Raw genomic sequence first — 18,621 nt, 5'->3', positions numbered from 1 at the left:
TGTACTGCCTTGCACAGAACTTCAGTAAACCAATGATTTTACCTTCTGAAATAGTTTCATTCCACTACCAGGCAGTACAAGGAAACTATGAAGCATGGTATGATTTTTGTGTACTCAGTGCATTGGATGGGTCGGGACAGCTACCTTGTGCTGTGTTAAATAACATTACAGTAAGAAGTGTAGCTGTTTGATATTCCGGCTTAGCATAAATATCTACTTCTGCTCACTGCTGCAAGGCTCACTTCTGCTCTGCCGAAGACTGCATATGGCAAAATGTCAAGAATCAAGCAGCTAAATTAATCCCCAATAACAAGATGCAGCTTATAAACAGTACAGAAGACCTTACAGAGATTTTCACCTTTACCCAGGCAACATGAGAGCTTTCCTCTAGGTTAACCTGCCTCTACTGGAGGAAGCTAGAAAGTACTTTCAGAGTAAACATGACATGGAGTGGTCTAAGTAAAAAGTCTGAAGAACATACTTGCATTTTGGATAGGGAAAGCAGGCATGTGTTTAGTTACTGCACACGCAAATGCACATGGGAAGTGGTAGAGACAGACAAACAAATCCACCTCACAAACAGCACAAAAACACAAAAGCAGCAAATTGCCAATTTTAAATCTTACGGTAAGGCAAATCTAGATAAACACTCATAACAGGAATAATAAAAACATGGAGTTTTCCTTGGCTTTTTTGTCTACTTTTTCTGTGATTGGCTCTTACACATCGATAAAATTTGTTTAAGCACTTTCTGGACATCTTCATCCATTTGACCCTAGACGAAGGAGAAAGAAGAAGAGATGATTGAATTCAAGCACCACTCTACTCTTTAACAAGATTTACAGACTATTTTTGAGGTATAGTAATTAGAACAATTTCCCAACAGGAAGCAGTGCTAAATTTGTGCTTAAACAGTCATACCTTTTGGGTAGGATGTCTTGGATAAAACATGCAAAGTTCTTACTTGAGCTGCAGAAGAAACACCCTTCATAAAAACATCAGCACTGTCTAACTGACAATATGGAACCATACCTGCACAGCATAAAGAAGATGCATCCTGTAAACTGAGACAATTTCCTGATGTTGTTTCTTTGTTTCCTAAAAATAGTAAAAGAGAAACTCATAGAGCATTCCGAACTGTTGAATTCAGAACTCACCAGCTAGATTTAGGGAGCTCTGGGGAATTACAAACCACAGTCTTATGCATGCATGGAAAACCAGATCAGACAGTACTGTGTCACTAGCCATCCAAAACCCGTAATTTGCTCGGAAGTGTGGCCCACGGAAACACTGTAACTCTACCCATCCAGTAAAAAACACTGGTAAGATGACCTCCGTTGTAAGAAATATTGAGCTGCAAAGATGTGGAACGAGCACATACTCCGGAGCTTGTCAGCAACCAGACCTGAGGAAAGCCAACAATATTCTGACAAATCAGGCCTCAACTGCAACTGAGCTCTTCCCTAAAGTAGTGACCATCTGTCAGCAAACGCCTTCCCAGGCAAGAAAAGGCACTTAACAAAGGTCTTAACCCATGAAATCCTCAGTTAATTACTGTATATTCAAACAAGGAAAGCCAACCTCCTGTTTTGTGATCACAGATGGCCACATCCCAGAAGACATCTTTCCAAGTAAATGCGAAGCTGTTAGGAAAGCAACCCTACAAGAAGGAAAGAATGCTTCTGTCCTGTTTTAAATCCTACCCACATTCCTCCCGCGTGGCATCACTTTGCTCCTCACATCACTTCGCTTGGTCCTTAAGCAGTGGGAGATCAAGATTTGAGATTTGGTAGACTGGGATAAGAAACATTCTGGACCTTTACACTGACAGGATGCAGCGTTAAACTGCCTACTTAGTACTCCCCACTGCAAGGGCATTTTTCTGGCCCACACACATATTGACTCTTCTGTCTGCTGGGGAAGGTAGGAAAGTTAAGCCATTTAGCATGTAAGGCTGGAAATTATCCTTTCAGAGTTATTCCAGAGCTCACAACAAAGGCCTCTGGTGGGCAGTACCTTCGTTTCGGCCTCAGCAGTCCGTTAAATTGCTCTTTTGGACAGGGAAGCTTCTGGAAATAGCAATTATAACTCAACCCAGCTTATAAGACAAGACCTTTCATGCATAAACAAATACAATTAAGAAACCCCCAAACTTCAAGCAGTCCAGAAATTCAGAGAATAAACTGAACTCCCTAAAAACAGATGGATATGCTTGATTTGAGTCTTCATGCCTTCAGTAACTACTTTCTTCCAGAAAGTCAAACTTCAACCACAGAATCATAGAATATCAGGTTGGAAGGCACCCCAAGGATCATTTGGTCCAAATTTTCTCAGGAAAAGCATGGTCTAAATAAGATGGCACATCACCCTTTCTAACTTGTTCTTAAAAGCATCCAATGCTGGAGACTCCACACTTCCCTGGGGAGATTATTCCAGTTACTGATTGTTCTTGTTGTGAACAATTTTCCTCTTGCGTCCAATCAGAATCTCCCCAGAAGCACCTTGTACCCATGAACTTAGCTTAAAAAACCAAAACAACTTCAGCTGATGAACACTCTTCAGAAAACAAACAAACGCATTGCACATTGGCCATATTTTTCACAAATCAGGGTCTCAGCAGCAGGTCTGGTCACTACATTCCACTACAAGTACAGGAACTTTGCTCTACTATTGATCTGAGGAAATACATCAGGGAAAACAGATTTCTTTAGTTAGACTCTTTCTGAAGAGCAATTCATGACTTACAGATTCTAAATGTTTAGAATTTCAGGATGAAAATTCCTTTCCTTGTACTCATTGACTATGCTGCCCATTTCAAATAATGCAGAGTGAAGAATGACCCACCCATCTTCGGGGAACTGGGAATTATGGTGGCTTTACAAATCATCACACTTACAGTCAGTTGGTTTTGCAACTGCTTCACTTGTTGTTGCAATGCCTCCAGCTGCTGGCTTTGTCTTTTGGGGGCACCAGTTGAGTAGGAAAGCTGAGAAAGGCTGTTCAATGCTTCTTTTAGTTTGCTAACTTCCTTGGACATTTCATTGATCTAGGGAGGCAAACAACAGGTCTTCATTAAAAGCTGCAAGGCATACTGTACTCCCATGGTTCCTATCCTGGGGTTATTTGTGACTTAAATTTAAGAAGAGAGGAACAACAAGATGTAAATGAACTCAATGGACAAACAGGGGTGTCATTTAAACAAAGGGTTACAATGCTTCTCTATCCCCTCTCCTAGTCCAGACAATTCAAAATTCATTCCTTGTTCTGGAAGCCAGCAATGTTTACCCTTAGAAACACCACTGCTGAACACAAGACAGAAAACATAACAAACATAGGCCAGCTACTACTCACAGCCAGTGAAACACACAGGTTGTTATAAAGAAGTTTGTAGTGACAGATATGGTAGCTGCAGAGGAAGAACAGTCAAGTAATGCTAAGGTTGAGATATACAGTAGTATCAGAATAGTGAATTTTTGCTCCTTCCCAATCTTCTGTTTTCTTGTCTCCTCTAGAATCTCCTCCTGCTGTAAATCCCAATTCTTTGACTTCAGTTGCCTAAATTGTATGAAACCAGCCTAAGCAGAACTTAAAAGAGGTAAACTGAAAGATCATGCATATCTCCACAGGGGAGATAAACCAACTGTAAAGTTAAACATACTGAAAACTTCTTTGACCTTGATATCCGAATTTTTAGATGGGCAAAAGCATTCAAAAGTTGCTCCAATCTCTGACACTTGACACAACATTGTTTATTACGTCACGCATGCACCATCCAACACGGTCTGAATTCACGTACTGCCCCTCCACAGTAGTGAATCACTAACCTTTTTATCTTTATCCTCTTCTATTTTTGATAAGCTTTCAGAATATTTTTTCATTTCAAGAAGATCTTCTTGAGCTTGGTGGTACTTTTGCTGAAGACCAGTCACCTCCCGTTCCTTTGCTTCAAGCAGAATATGCATACCTTCCTTCTCTTCTTTCAAGTGCAAAAGTTCATTTCTCAGTTGTATAGCATCTACGCACACATTTTCCTTCTCTTGGATTGCATCTTTCAGTTTGGATGACAAAACACTAACCTCACCCTCCAGTGACGACTGGAGCTTTTCATATGCAGCCTTGGGCACCATTGCTTCATTAATCGCAGCTTTTTCTTCCAATAATTCCTTCTGTAAGTTTCTTACTTCGCTTTCCTTGTTGGTAAGCAGTCCTTTGAGCTCATTTATTTCTTCCTCCATTTCCTTTACAGTATTTCTGAGTGCATTCATCACCTGATGGTGTTCAGTAATTGGCAAAGAGTTTTGTTTCTGAGTGTCTAACAGTTGCTTCAGTTCTTCTGCTTCATCTAATACTTTTGTGTACTGAGATTTCATTTCTGATAACTCATTCTCTGCTTTGTATTTCAAAGAGTTTGTAACCTGTATCAGTTTCTCATGTTCATCTCTCGGAATGTACTCCAAAGCTATATCATCTAGCGTTTTTCTCTTCCTATAGTCCTCAAGCTCTGATTGTGCTTCTTTGTACAACTGAGACAATTCACCAAGTTGTCTGTTGAGCTCATCTATCATTCTGTGCATTGCATCTCCCATTTCTCCAGCTTCAGCACTAGATTCCAACTGTGTCTGATTTGTCAGCTTCTCCTGTAGCCTTTTAATTTCCTCTTGCCCTTCTTTGTACCTCTCAATCAACAATGCTTTCTCTTGATTAATGTTATCAATAACTGAACGATACGAATTCTTAATTTCCTCACACTCTTCCACAGACAACTTGCTTGCCACATTCTGTTCTCTTTCTTCAAACTTCTTCTGCAGCTCTCTCACTTTCTCTTTTTGTCTTTCACTTTCCTCCAATGCTCTCTTCAATTCTTGCTTAAGCATTTCAACTTCTCCACATGTAACCTTCAACCTACTCAGATCAGAACTGGTTTCTTCACTTTCAGAGGAAACAAGACCCACCTTTATTTGCCTTTGTACATTCAAAACCTCTTTCACGGCTTCCTCATACATGTTCTGAGGTTCTTGAAACTTCAGGTTAAGATCAGAACCATTTTCTGAAATGTCTGTGCTATTTAAATGACCTCTTTCTGAGACTCTAGACTGGACCTGAGCTTCTAAGTGCTTTCTTTTGGTTTCAGAATTCTCGAGCTTCCTCTGCACATCCTTTAAGTCTTCCTGGAGGTGCTTCATTTTTACTTCACTGGGGCTTGTCAACTTTTCTTGAATTTGGGTGGCATTTAATGTGGACTTCAGCTCCTGAGCTGAGAACTCATTTTGTCTATCTGCTGTTTTCTCCAACTCTGTTTGGGTTGAATGGTAAGATCCCATGGTTGAGCCCACTTCTTTAGGTGTTCTTTCCTGTGCAAAAAGAAATCCGAACATTTGCACAATAAAAACAAGTATGTGATTATATTTTTTAGAATTGAGTAAGGAAGGAAATCTTGCCACATTCTACCAAAACTGGTAACTAAAGCATCATGGAAGAAAGTTTCAGAAAATTTCAAAACCCAGCTGCTCCCATTTAGTCACCTACAGTGAGAGAAGGCAGAAAGTGCCAAGCTCACTGAAAACTTGGGCTGATCTCTATAAGCTAATGATCAAAGCTATGCAAATTAAAATTCTGCTAACACTACTGTTAACAACATCTTTTAGAATGTGGTTATCATAATAAACAAAGTTATTCAGTAATTTATGGAAATTGAGATGATCAAAACACTGATTTAATCCTTTGGGGCAGAGTGTTTCCATGATCTTACCACCAACAGACTTGTTAAATTACCTTCACAGTACATCTCTTTAAAACTATAAGCAGATCTTTGTTCTGCTGGCAGATTAAGAGAGCATTAGAACAGCACAAAAATACGCCACCTGTAATTTGTTCTGCAGCTCCTTATTGTGCAACGTCAAAGAAGCAATTTTTGCTTGCATCAACAGAAGTAGATCTTGCTGGTCAGCTTCAGAACTCACATCCAATAAACTATCAGCACCTTTAGAGAAAAAGAAGATACAAAAGCTTTTGGAAAGCTGAAATGCTAGCTAGTCAGTTATTCCAACCTCTCAAATTAACAGTTTGTTCCATAAGCACCAAGTATAGCATGTAAGCAAATTGTTCCTAGAAACTCCTTCCCCAAAAATGTGTTAGATCGCCCAAGAGAAGCAGAAGGTTTTGGTGGGGAATTGCTAATGAACTTACAAAACATTACTCCCTGTCTCACATTCTAAGCAGAAAGGCACAGAGGATTTCTGACCAGATTTCAGTATTTCGCACCACCTGAACCACCTAAGCAAACGTGAAAATGAAGATTGTTATCGCATACCTGTTGTGCTGTCACTCAGTCTGTCTTTATTATCTTGATGCAAGGAGCTGAATTCTTCCTGCTGAGACACCAAAAGGAAGCACTTTCACAGTAAGCAGATGTAAAGTTGGGCAGATCGAAGAGAAGTCTAGATAGTATGCTGGATAAAGCCTTGCAAGTGTGCTTTATTTCTGGGGTCTTGATTAATTGTAGCATCTGGCCAAAATCTGCTAAAACCATTCATGTTCCACCACTCAATTCTCATTAAATATTAATGAAATATGTGGAACTATCTCCTAGATAATTTGGAAAGCTGCAGCCCTTGCGATAAATAACAGCAATATAGTGTCGTGTATTCAAAAAAAAAAAAAACCCAACAACCAAAACCTTCAATACCAGAAGGTAAAGATCAGACAGAACACACTCAACCATTTCCCAGTGATGTCTTTCACTGAAAGGTTCTCTACTTCTTGCGTTGCACAATGCCACACACTTTGCTGGTATTACCTAATGAGCGCTCTCAGCATTAATACTTTCACAGCCATATCTTTAAATACTAACTAATTTATGATTCACTCTATTTACATATTCAGTAAACATTAAAGAATCCACACTTCCTTTATAAATTATCTTGAAATATATTTGGATTCCCTTTTGCTCCTAAAACTCAGCTAATTAATTCTCAGGAAACTCTCAGACGGCAAAATAAATTATTAAGATACTCTTATTTTCCTTCCCTAAGCTTCGTAAGCACAGAAAACTGATACCTTGCACACTTGATCAGCAAAGAAAGTCTGCCCTTTTCCAGTCATGGGAGTTGAAGTTGATGAGTGTGGAGAGGACAAATCACTAAGCTGTAAAAGATTTTATATACATAGGTATGTATACACACATGCACATGTAACTACCTCTCTAATACGTCTCCATATACGTATATATAAACATACACACTCATATTAGAGTACTTTTCCCTGCACTAACATATGCCTCAATTATAGATTAGTTTCAAAGAACAGATCTAATGATCCAGATCTAATTATCTAATTATACATTTTATATGTATACATGCATATAATAATGTGTACACATACATGTATAATCAAAATATACATAATTATCTACTTACAAAGTCAGCACAACCAGGAGACCTTCAACTTTTTATGGGAGAAGAAATTGTACAGTAAAATCTGTAGAGTTGTATCTTAGACCATGATGCATTTCAAGCATTTTTGCTTAGTTAATCTAAACAACACGCGCTTTCATGGTGTCGTCCTCATGTCAGGAAAGGCACTCATGGTAGCAGGCATATCAAGTGACAGAGCAAATCTTGCCCATATGATTCACATAACGTTCAAAACACTTTTCACTCCCTAGGAGCATCTCAAAATCGGTCTTTTCTTTACCTGAATAGGACTGATAGGAGGAGGTGGGGCTTTGCGTTTTTTTGGAGTTCCACTTCTTTCTGAACTTAATTTAGAGCCTTGATCATGCTGAAAGTTTCCAGCCAGAAAAGGTAGGTTTGTTAGTTTGGTTAGTAAAGTCCGAGCAAGTTGTTTTATTAAAAAAAAAACAAAAACAAAACAAAGACAACCCACATTAATATCAACTTCAGCAGTTCATGCAATGCCTTATTTTTTTTTAATACGTAACGACTATATCTCTACAAACACAAAGATATTAAACATGCCTGACAATAAGTATCTGCCCCCTTGTAATCCATGCTTCAGTGAAAACAAACAAGATTTAGTAAAAAAGCAGAAGCTGACAATAGGTTTAGCTCCAGTGATCTTAAATACTTCCACTTGCACGTAGTCCAGTCATGCCATTATTCATCACCACCATCTTTCCTTTCCACCAACTTCTGCCTGAGCTCCCTGAAAAACCCACCTCTCCGCTCAGAAAAGGAATGAACCAATGCATTGCACCCTCGTCCACTTTCCAGCCACCAGCAGGTCTACAAGGTCTCCTTGCATTCCAAGATATGATACTAAACAAAAAATCTTCAGAAACTAATTTTAATTGCCTGACTGCCGGGATTCTTACAGGTGGGGATCTCTGGTAAGATGTAACAGGGATAACCTTTAACTACGGTGAGTCCAAAAGCTAAGCTCCTGCACTGCACACGAGGAAAGTAGCCCAGCCTCCTGGCACACACACGCCCTCCCTTCCTTTTCTCACTGAGGGTGCTGGCTGCTGTTACAGAGAGAAGCTAAGTCTAAAAGGGATATTCCTGAAACACATTTCCTAAATAACCAACAGAAAGCTTTCGCATTACAGAGTAGTCAATGGCAGTGCATCTCACAGTGACATTTACTAAGGCTTCTAGTGATTTCAATTACTGTTTTTTCTTAAGTTACAAGTCTATGTAGCCAAGTATTTTTAAAAGCAAAAGGACAAAATACCTGCTTTGCTTTTGTCGGTGACTTTGTATCTGTGAAGCAGAAAAGAAGTGGAATTAAGAACAGCTATCAAAGAAAAAATTATTTGCCATTCCTAACCCATCTCTCAGCTCTGCTTCTCCCACCATAAATACTTCAGGTTTTGTGTTCCTGTCTGAAATATACTTTTATTTCCAAATTCCATTTGAACCATATGCTTTCTCTGCTGCTCTTTGAGTTTCATATTGAGATAAAATTCACAGGACTGTGACAATTCTTGTTCTACTGTAGTCTCACACTGTTCTTGCACATCAGCTTCCTACTTTAGAAATCAGTCTTAGTTTGACCATAAAATCCTCTACTTGCATTAGTTCCTTCTCCAAGCCCTCTACTGAGGAGCTGTAAGTTCCATTTACTCTTTCAAATAATATGAAAGGATCTATTCCAAATTGTATGCAAGACTTCACGATGCTGCTACATCAGCTTACCTTTTCTCTCTCCAAAACACCTCTTTTTGCCTTGCTCAGTGCTTTATCCCATGCTAAATACTACCATCTAGGGCAAAGACCAGATTTTCCTGCCTTTGGGAAGCCTCAGCCAGACTATCGTGAAGATGGCTTTTGAAACTTTTCAGGCTACCTTATGAGGTACAGTTGTTCACTGCTAAACAGATTCACGTAGCCAGTTCAAGAGGCGACAAACTGCAGATTGGCATCTCTTACATACCCACATCCTGAGATAACTTTGATGACAGGAGATTCTGGATTCCTGTATTCTCAGAGAGCTTGGAGTAATGCAGGGCATTCTGTCCAAAGACATCTACTAAACTGACATCTGCACCTTTCCTAAGGAAAGCTTCCACCATGTTAAGGCTACCAGCTTCACAAGCCATCATCAAAGCAGTTCTGGACAAAACAAACAAAACACACACAGAGTCAGTGTCAAGAGTGCACTCTTTGAGGAGCAGCTCGTTTTTTCAAGAAAAAATGTCTGGCAGTTACTGTGCAATAAAGTACAAGCTTTTATCAACACGTGTATTAACACACGGATGTAACTGTTGTTTCACCTTATAAACACCTGCCTGCCCTCCTCCTCTTCCCCATAGTCGCCACCTGGACCTTCTGCAAACACCTGACATGCTCTGGACAGGTCTCCAAACATTTCTAAAAATGTGTTCTGGAGGCTAAGGGGGGAGTCATGGAAACGCCTCCAGGATAAAGTCAGACTATCACATCTCACTACCATGCTCCAATTACAGCTCTGCAAGTGGTGGTGCAACATGAAAGCATTTATTTTGTTGCTGCTCTTCACATTTTGCTTTAAGACAAAATAGACAGAGATATTTCAGCCAAAAAGCCAAACAAATCTCAAAGGTCTTCGGCGAGACTGAGATGGGTTTGACCTCAAATCCTGATTTACTTTCATGTTGTTTGTTTTTTTGTTGTTTTAGTTTTTTTAAAAAAGTTTCCTCTCCAGCACAGGGCAGCTAGACAGTGCCAGATCTAGAGTAAGGATAGCATACAGGCGTGTTTTCCTGACAGGTTTTTTTCTGGTTTTCTCAATTACTTGAAGGGGTCATAAGAGATGTACAGAATAATTACAAACCCACACCTTTCAAGCATACTCTAATATCACTTCCCTGCTTGGTCATAATTCTCTCTTCTCAGCATGAAAAAAATGCCTAATAGGTTAGCCAGGTTCACTGGCAAACACTCCTCAATGCAGATTGAAAACAGAAAAGTTACTAGACTGATAATATTTGGTAGATATTAAGACACTAATTTCACCGATGAATTAAACATACTTCCTGTAATGGGTGAGCCCTGAAAAAGTCATCACTGTTGCAGTTGCTAAAAACTAACATTGAGTGGCAACTTGGACAACATCTCCAGAGTCACAAGGATGGTTTTATATTACCAAAATAATTCACTCAGTCTGGATAAGATAGGAACTTGGAGATGCCATTTTCAAAGGTTATCCCCTTCCTCGTCCAATAAGGCTTCTCCTTTTTCAGTAAAAATGTAACCGCTTTTGTGAACATAGATGAAAGAGTAGTCACTCTCCTTACCTGAGGGAAAGTGAAAAGTAAAATGGTATATTCCATGTTACATAACATTCTTGCTACTACACACAGTACTCTCTTAAAAAAGAAAGTACAAAAATGCAAGTTTGTCCTATCTATGGTAGGAATGCCTACATCCTATTAAACTAGAAACTCTTAATACTGTCTGTTGATCAAAGAACAGGAGAGTGAGGTGAAGGCAGAGGTCCCACAATGGGCAGCACTTTGGATTCAAAGCACCGATAAGGCCATTCAAACCAACCAAGATACCAAAGGGGTTTTATTTAGACAAAGTAAAACAAAGAGCACGCTAATAAACTTTGGACTAATAAAAAACAAGTTATAGCCCAGTCTCACCCTCCCAGGTGCTGCCAAAGAACAATCTAAGCATTGTATCACATATAATAATCAAGATCATTGTCAAGTGTGAGTGCCACGTCTTTTCAGCATCCCGCTTTACCTTCACAGTTCAACCACTTATAAAAGAGTCCATGATTTTCAGACTCCTGACCTTCATCAGTATCATGAAAACAAGTTAGTATTTCATCACAAGGATGCTGCTTTTTAAAAACAGTTTTCTGACACACACATCATCTATTAATGCAACAAAGCTCTAACGGCACCTTCTAAAATGACAGCGTCTCAACTATACAGCTTTACTGTATGTTTTTCTCTTGCTGCTGTGGCTGCATTATGGTAGGAAAAAAAACCCCTCCACAGATGTCACTCCCAAGTAACAGTTTTAGGATTTAAGGTGGAGAAGCTAACTCATGCCAAGAAAAAGAGCAGCATTTAAAATGGGGACACATACAAAGTGATGTGTGGGTAACTGCTGTCAATCAGATTATTGCAGGAATTGTTTAAAAATAGGATTTACTGCACTGGTAGCCCAAGGGGAATCTTACGGGCACATCTATTTTATAGTTGCACCTTTTCCTTTAGGGAGAATTCTGTTAAATGTTCTCAACAATCACGATATGCTCTCTAGTACAGAAGGCACTATTTCGGCCAACAATGACTACTTTGGGAAGGATTTGAGACAAAAACTTCATTTGACAGTCAGCCTCGGGAAGGAATTAACATGTTAACTTGCTGTACCTTCCATTTTTATCCCTTGTGTTGATGTCTGCTCCATGATCCAGAAGGTATTTGCAGACTTCCGTATGACCACACTGTACTGCAAGCAGCAGAGGTATGTTTCCATCCTAGGAATGCATTAAAGAAACTGTGAACAATAAACCCTCACCTAGAAATATCACTCTGAGATTTAAAGGTCAGCTATGAATTTTACTTCTATATAGCACAAACGGGACGCTATCAATACATTTCCCTCATGTACCATAAATGCAGTTGGGTGTTTATTCTTTTCTTGAATTCTGGGGATGTGATGCATTAACAGTAGGAATGTCTTTTGCTGTTTGCACTCCCTTTGCTGTTTGCTGAATGCTGTAACGTGATGATTTTGGAACTACACAGTATCTTTAAATAGCTCCACAACAAAAATCATAATTTTAAGTAAGCACAAGGCAAAAATACAACATTTCATGTAATCACAGAATAACTTAGTTGGAAGACACCTTCAGAGGTCACCTGGGGTTCCCTCCCTTTGCTCTCAATCCAAAGCTACGCAGACTTCAAGTTACAGTGCACTGCTCAGAGACACATCCAGTCCAGTTTTAAGCTTCTCCAAGGGCAGAGACACCGTGACGGGTACCATTCCAGTGTCTGACCACCTCATGGTGAGACTGTATTTTTTTCCCCAGCATCTACCTGGAATTCCCCAATTAGGTCTACTGCCCAAACTCTGACCATTGTTTGTCATCGTTCCATCATGCACCTCTGAGGCTGGTCAAGCTCCCTCTTCCCTGTGATCAACCATGATTTTTAAGATACTCCTACAGTCTTCTCTTCTTAAGACTGAACAAACCTTTTCTGCCTTTAAAAGGCATCTGCTGAAATTTTAGGTCTAACCTCTGAGACAGATTCTTTTATTAGAAAGACCAAATCAGAATGAGATAGATCCAAGTTAACACCAACTTAGGTGGTGGTTAGGAAAAATTTCTTTACGGAAAGGGCTGTAAAGCACTGGAACAGGCTGCCCAGGGAAGTGGTGGAGTCTCCATCCCTGGAGGTATTTAAAAGACATATAGATGTGGTGTTGAGGGACATGGCTTAGTGATGACCTGGCAGTGCTAGGTTAATGGTTAAACCTGATGATCTTAAAGGTCTCTTCCAAACAAAGCGATTTTGTGATCCTGTGATTTCTGCTAGATCTCCTTCTTTTATTATCAGAGGGTTTTCTATCAGGCAGATGCATTACTCCCAAAAAAAGACGGGTTTGGTTGTAGACATTTCGTAACACTGTATCTAGTGTCCCTGAGCTTTCAGACTACATTAAGTGTATTTTATCCTCTCAGGCTTATCATAATCTGGTTGGGCTTTGTGAGCATTTCACAGCACTTGGACACATAATGGGCCTTTTCCAAAGCCTACTGGAGTCAATGGGAAAACTTTAAATCATGTTTTGGATATGTCAGAATTTATTTTAGCTACTTGTACCTATGCCTCAATTTAACAAGCAGCAAATCCTGTCACTACTGTATTAGACTGTGAAGTACTTCCCCACATCTGACATGACAACTGCAAAGGGAAATTCCTCCATCAGATAATTCCAAGGAGAAATAGAAGCACAGCAGTGCTTTGAACTGCTGCACCTAAAATTGACTCCAACTGGAGAGTGGTAAAAAGTCTGAAGTATCTGAAGCACGCAAAAGGAGAAGAGGTACGTACCAAATCTTTGACATTAATTGGGCATTTGTGTTCACACAGAAGTTGAACTGCCTGAAGACAACCACATGCAGCTGAAAAAAAGAAAAAAAAGACAAGCATGAAAGTCCATTAAAAACCATTTTCAAAACATTTGTCCATGCTTCCCCTTACAATACTGCAGCACTATAGTGGGGTACAAGGAAACAAACTAAACTGGATTTCTCTGTTTTAAAAGGAAGGACAGAAAGACAAAAAGATGAATAGCAAGTTATATGGACAAATGTAACCAATATTCATGGTCCAAATTGGCATAGGAAGATACAATCTTTAAGGACTGAAATCAAAGTGAACCTAATCTTAAGTAGTCCAATGGCTCTGCACTTGCAAGTGTGCAAGTTAAGCTGGATAACTGTAATAAACTGAAATTCAGTATTCACAGTATTTATCTTAAAAAATACCTGATAGACAGTACAAGTTTTCAACAATGAAGTTACCTGCATAATGTAAAGCTGTTTTCCCAGAACTGTCAGTGCTGTCTGCTGGGCATTTACTCTGCACAGTTAATAAGGAGAAAATGCAATGAGAGAAACATCAAGAAAATAGAACATAAGTTTGATGCTAAGGACAGAGTGTTGAACATATCTGAGAGAAGTTTTATGACCTGCTCCAGAAAATAATATTCAAGAAAGGCTCAACTTTCCCCTGTCCCATTCTGGTCTCTTCTTTCTTTGTACCAGCTCATACTGAAGCCACAGGAAATACGGTGAGATAGTCCTGCAAAATGTTATTGTTTTGGAATAATTTAGGTCAAAAAGCAAAAACGGAAAGAACTCTCTACCTTGCCTCAGAAGAACTCCATATTTTTTTTACATTACAGTAAGAACTAAAGCAACCCTAATCATAGAATCATGTAGGTTGGAAAGACATTTAAGTTCATCAAGTCCAACTGTTAACCTAGCACTGCCAACTTCAACACTAAACCGCATCCCATGTACCTCCAGGGATGGTGAATCGATCCTTTCCTTGTGCAGACTGTTCCAATGCTTGACAACCCTTTCAGTGAAGAGACTTTTCCTAATATCCAACCTAAACCTCCCCTGGCACAACTTGAGGCCATTTCCTCTCGATCTATCATTTGTTACTTGGGAGAACACACCAACCCCCATCTTGCTACAATCTCCTTTCAGGTAGTTGTATTGTGATAAGGTCTCCCCTCAGCCTCCTTTTCTCCACACTAAACAACCCCAGTTCCCTCAGCTGCTTCTCACAGGACTTGTGCTCTAGATCCTTTACCAGCTTCATTGCTTTTCTTTGACATAGATGATATGACCCTGAAATCATGGACTTTTTCTAGGAAAACAGGTTCACACAGATTACCACATTCTGTAACAAAAATGTCAAGATATTGACTGTGTAAAATAATTATTTAGCCTCGTTTAATTGAACTCTAGCATGTCAAGATTAGACATTCCTCACACTATGGTTTGTATCATTAAACTGGTCCACGGAAACAAGCAAGTAATCTGAAGATCATGAATTATCAGAGAATATGAGTAATGGGTTTCCACATATTTAGAAATCTGTGTATTGTAATAAAATTAGCAAAATATCAGCAAAAGCACTCTGTGGTTATAGCTGGTGAGCAAACAGACAGCAGATATTTGCTATTAAGTACACATCTAGTTGCGGCAATGATCACGCTGCTGCATGCGATACCATCAATGACAGCTTGATGTCACTGTTGATGCTGTAAATGGGTTTGAGTTAGAAGCAGTAAATACTCCCAGTGAAATGCCAAAGAGGGGAGCCTCAGTGGTTTTTATAACCCTTTCCAGCTGTGGAGGAACAGGGGAGTCAGCTTGCATGGAGGTGGGAATCGGTGAAACTGGATCAAATAGTGTCAGAGACACTGACAGGGTTCAGCCATGGGACAACTGGAGAGCCCTGAGGTAATCAGGGAAAAGCAATTTAGAAGTTGGGACATGGGGTCCATTTCCTTTCCATACAGCTCTGCTTAAGTGGGGTTATTTTTCATTATTTCATCTTTAGTCTAAGCCACAACTCCAAACTCCTAAAAATCTTTCCTATTCCTCTCATCACCTCCACCAAAACTCAGCTGGCTTTCTGAAATGAAGACAAGCAAGACAGTATCTCTCCTTGATAACTAATGCACATCTTCAGTCTCAACACCATGAGAATCTTCAAACTTCATCTTCGCTTTCGTTTTTAGTTTCTTTTCCCATTCTTTCTACTTCCCTTCTCATCCCTCACTGTCCTTTACTTCATTTCAGAAAGGATTTGAGTATTTCCATATTTTAGCATCTGTACTATTTTGTTTTCTTCTCCCTTTGACTTTAAAACTTGTGAGATGTTTCCATGGGCATCAAGAGGTAAAATGCATTCCAGTGGAATAGTATCAAAATCCCCTCAAAAGTGAAAAATAGTTTTTCTCTGTACCTCTTAACCCATCTACTTCCAAACCATCTAACCACACAGACAAAACACAGGAAGTTAGACAGAAGATGCAACCTGCCTGAAACCCAACCCTGCTACGTCAGCTCGGCTGCACAAGGAAAGCTGATTTGTGCACCACCCAGAGAAGATCCCACACTGTTTTCTACCACACATTCACCGGACTTTAATCACAAGCACCTCTCTTGATTGTAAGGAGATAGGACAAGAGTATAGGAGTATGATGTAGATTATTAGCAGGAAATATGTAAATATCTAGTGGAACCAGTCTGTAGGAATCAAAAAAAGAAAAATTAATTCAATTTTACCTGAAGTAACCTCTTAATGCAATCAAGGTGGCTGTTCTTTGCAGCAAGATGTAAAGCGCTGTGCCCTAAATAAATAAAAGTAAAGCAAAGTGAGTGTTCAATCACGCCAAAGCACAGGAATAAACTCTTCCATGACAAAGGCAAAATTTTGAATTATCCTTCTTGTTGCCACCATGACACATGAAAAGTAAGGGTAGAGAAAATAAAATAAAAACTTACATCACACAGAATGTGTTTACAACAGAGTGTTGTTCAGGCAGGTAAGAGAATAATCTTAATGCCTTGCTTCATATAAAAGAACGACACAAACCTTGTGTCAGACTGTACCTTGGCAGAAGTAAGTCTATGACTGTGCAGTTATGTTTTGCTTCTTAAAAAAACAATCTTCTTATATTACTCAGCCTCCCTGCAGAGAGATGCCTGTCAAGTGTCTTCACCATTTCCTCTATTTGGCAACGAAAAAGGAGCCCAGCAGCAAGAGCAAGGCCATCCAAATTCACCAGGTATTGTAACAATGAATTTGTCTCATCCATGGAGTGCACTTAGTAGAGGATTCGGAACACAAGCCTGCTTCAGTTTGTGTCTTATATAAGATTCCCTTTTCTGTTGATTAGTTTACTGTCTGTGAGCTCATATTTAGCTATGCAATACAGTGGTTTACTGACCACAGATTTATGATTAAAGTCTACAGTCTCTCCTCTAGTTTCATCTTACAGGGCATCTGAAAAATTAAGGAGGCCAAGACAGCAAAAGAATAAATTATCCATTGTAACTAAGAAAAGAAGGAGCCAAGATTTAGTACTCAATACAGACGAGCCACTTGTGACAGTACGAGCTCACTGTAAATAATGTGACTATCACGGACAAGGCTTTCCCTAATGAATACTAGGCCAACACGCTCAGGTGAGAGCAGGCAACCTTTTATTATCCAAACAACTAATAAACCCTGAGGCAAGATGAAATATGAACTCTGAACAGTCTGTACCAGGTAAATATAGTCTCTGATGTATAATCTGAATATGTCTTCCGGTAACACAGATACTTTCTTACAGAGGTAAATCATTTCCGTGTATGACAGAAATTCCCTCAGAATGCAATTGGTGACCAAAACAGAATCTGTGAGCCCAATACCTACAGATCATTTAATGGAGAGAATGTTGACAGTTCATTCAGGTGACTTGGCTAGCCAGAGAAGATGGTGGGCACAGATTCCACACATATACCAACTAAAAATCTATTAAGAAGAAATCTATTAAGAAGACCTTGCTGGTTTTAAATTCAGCCCCCATCATTCAACTACTGGAGTAGTAATGAAGGCATAGGATTTTTGAGGGCTGAAATAGCATACTTAATAGCTCTCAGCTTTGTTTTGGCTTGTATCAGCTCTTTTCACTATGTCCTAATCCTAAGGAAATGTCTTACCCCTGTACAGTTAATGGGGTTAATAGCTTGGATACACATAAAAGCAACACCGAAGATCTTGATTTAACCTAAAAAATCCTCAAATGAAGTTAATAAAGAGTTGGGAGAGGATGTTTTTTTAATTTAAAAATAAATAAAATTAAAATCAAGCAACTGTTTTGCATCTAGAGTCCACTATAAAAGCTGACATTTATAATATTAGTGCAAATTTTTTAAGGGCTTTAAAACCTGAATTCCATGTGCAGAAAAGCAGGTATGCCTAAGCCTGCAAGTGTTATGACTGCTTTTCCTACATGGTGTGTGGGGAAAAGCAGTACTGTCCAATCTGTAGTTGCACTCTGCACACCAAGAACTGTATAGACAAACTGAGTGTATTACACTACATGTTCACAGAGGCATACCTGCACCATCTTGGGCTGTCACATCTGCACCATGGGTCACCATGATCCTGAGGCACTCTGCATGCCCTTTTGTGGCTGCCAGGTGAAAACTGCAAGAGAGCATTTACATGTCACTTTTCTTTTATTAAGACCTCCTTCCTCTTTCATTCACAAACCAACTACTGGCAAGTTCTCCCCTCCCTGTCCCTGAGATCTTCTCCACTGCCCCCCCAAGAAGAGAATAGTTCTGAAAGTAAGCACATTAGAAAGGGTTTGTAGTCACACTTTTACACAGGCTGCTGTCTCATTAACCCATGCCATATACCTTATGTGCATCCAGTCTCACCCAATTTCCAAACTAATGTCACTAGTGATTTGATATATCCTCACAGAATGCCTGGAATTTTGGGGAATTAATGAAGAAAACATTTACAATGACTGACTTTGCTCTAGCTGTTCTAGCCAATCCTGAATTCTCCTTTCAGCGGAAAAAAATTCAGTTCCTCTAAAAGGTGATTCACCTCCTAAATTAAACGAAATC

General features: G+C 39.5%; 1 protein-coding gene across 1 annotated transcript; it reads right to left on the bottom strand.

Moving 5' to 3' along the window:
* Nucleotides 1–420: 420 nt before the first annotated feature.
* Nucleotides 421–18,190, bottom strand: RAI14 (retinoic acid induced 14; the record flags this gene model as incomplete). Its single annotated transcript, XM_010137941.1, has 15 exons — nucleotides 421–775; nucleotides 1,033–1,098; nucleotides 2,897–3,046; nucleotides 3,825–5,351; nucleotides 5,862–5,980; nucleotides 6,311–6,368; nucleotides 7,057–7,143; nucleotides 7,693–7,779; nucleotides 8,692–8,720; nucleotides 9,394–9,572; nucleotides 11,828–11,934; nucleotides 13,520–13,590; nucleotides 13,993–14,050; nucleotides 16,279–16,343; nucleotides 18,102–18,190. Coding segments are annotated over 15 exons (2,770 nt in total), but the record flags the coding sequence as incomplete, so codon positions are not given.
* Between the last annotated feature and the right edge of the window lie 431 nt (nucleotides 18,191–18,621).

This window comes from Buceros rhinoceros, unplaced genomic scaffold (genome assembly GCF_000710305.1).
Source record: "Buceros rhinoceros silvestris isolate BGI_N320 unplaced genomic scaffold, ASM71030v1 scaffold6626, whole genome shotgun sequence".
In the NCBI taxonomy this organism is placed as follows: domain Eukaryota; kingdom Metazoa; phylum Chordata; class Aves; order Bucerotiformes; family Bucerotidae; genus Buceros; species Buceros rhinoceros.
This window is presented reverse-complemented; position numbering and strand designations above follow the sequence as displayed.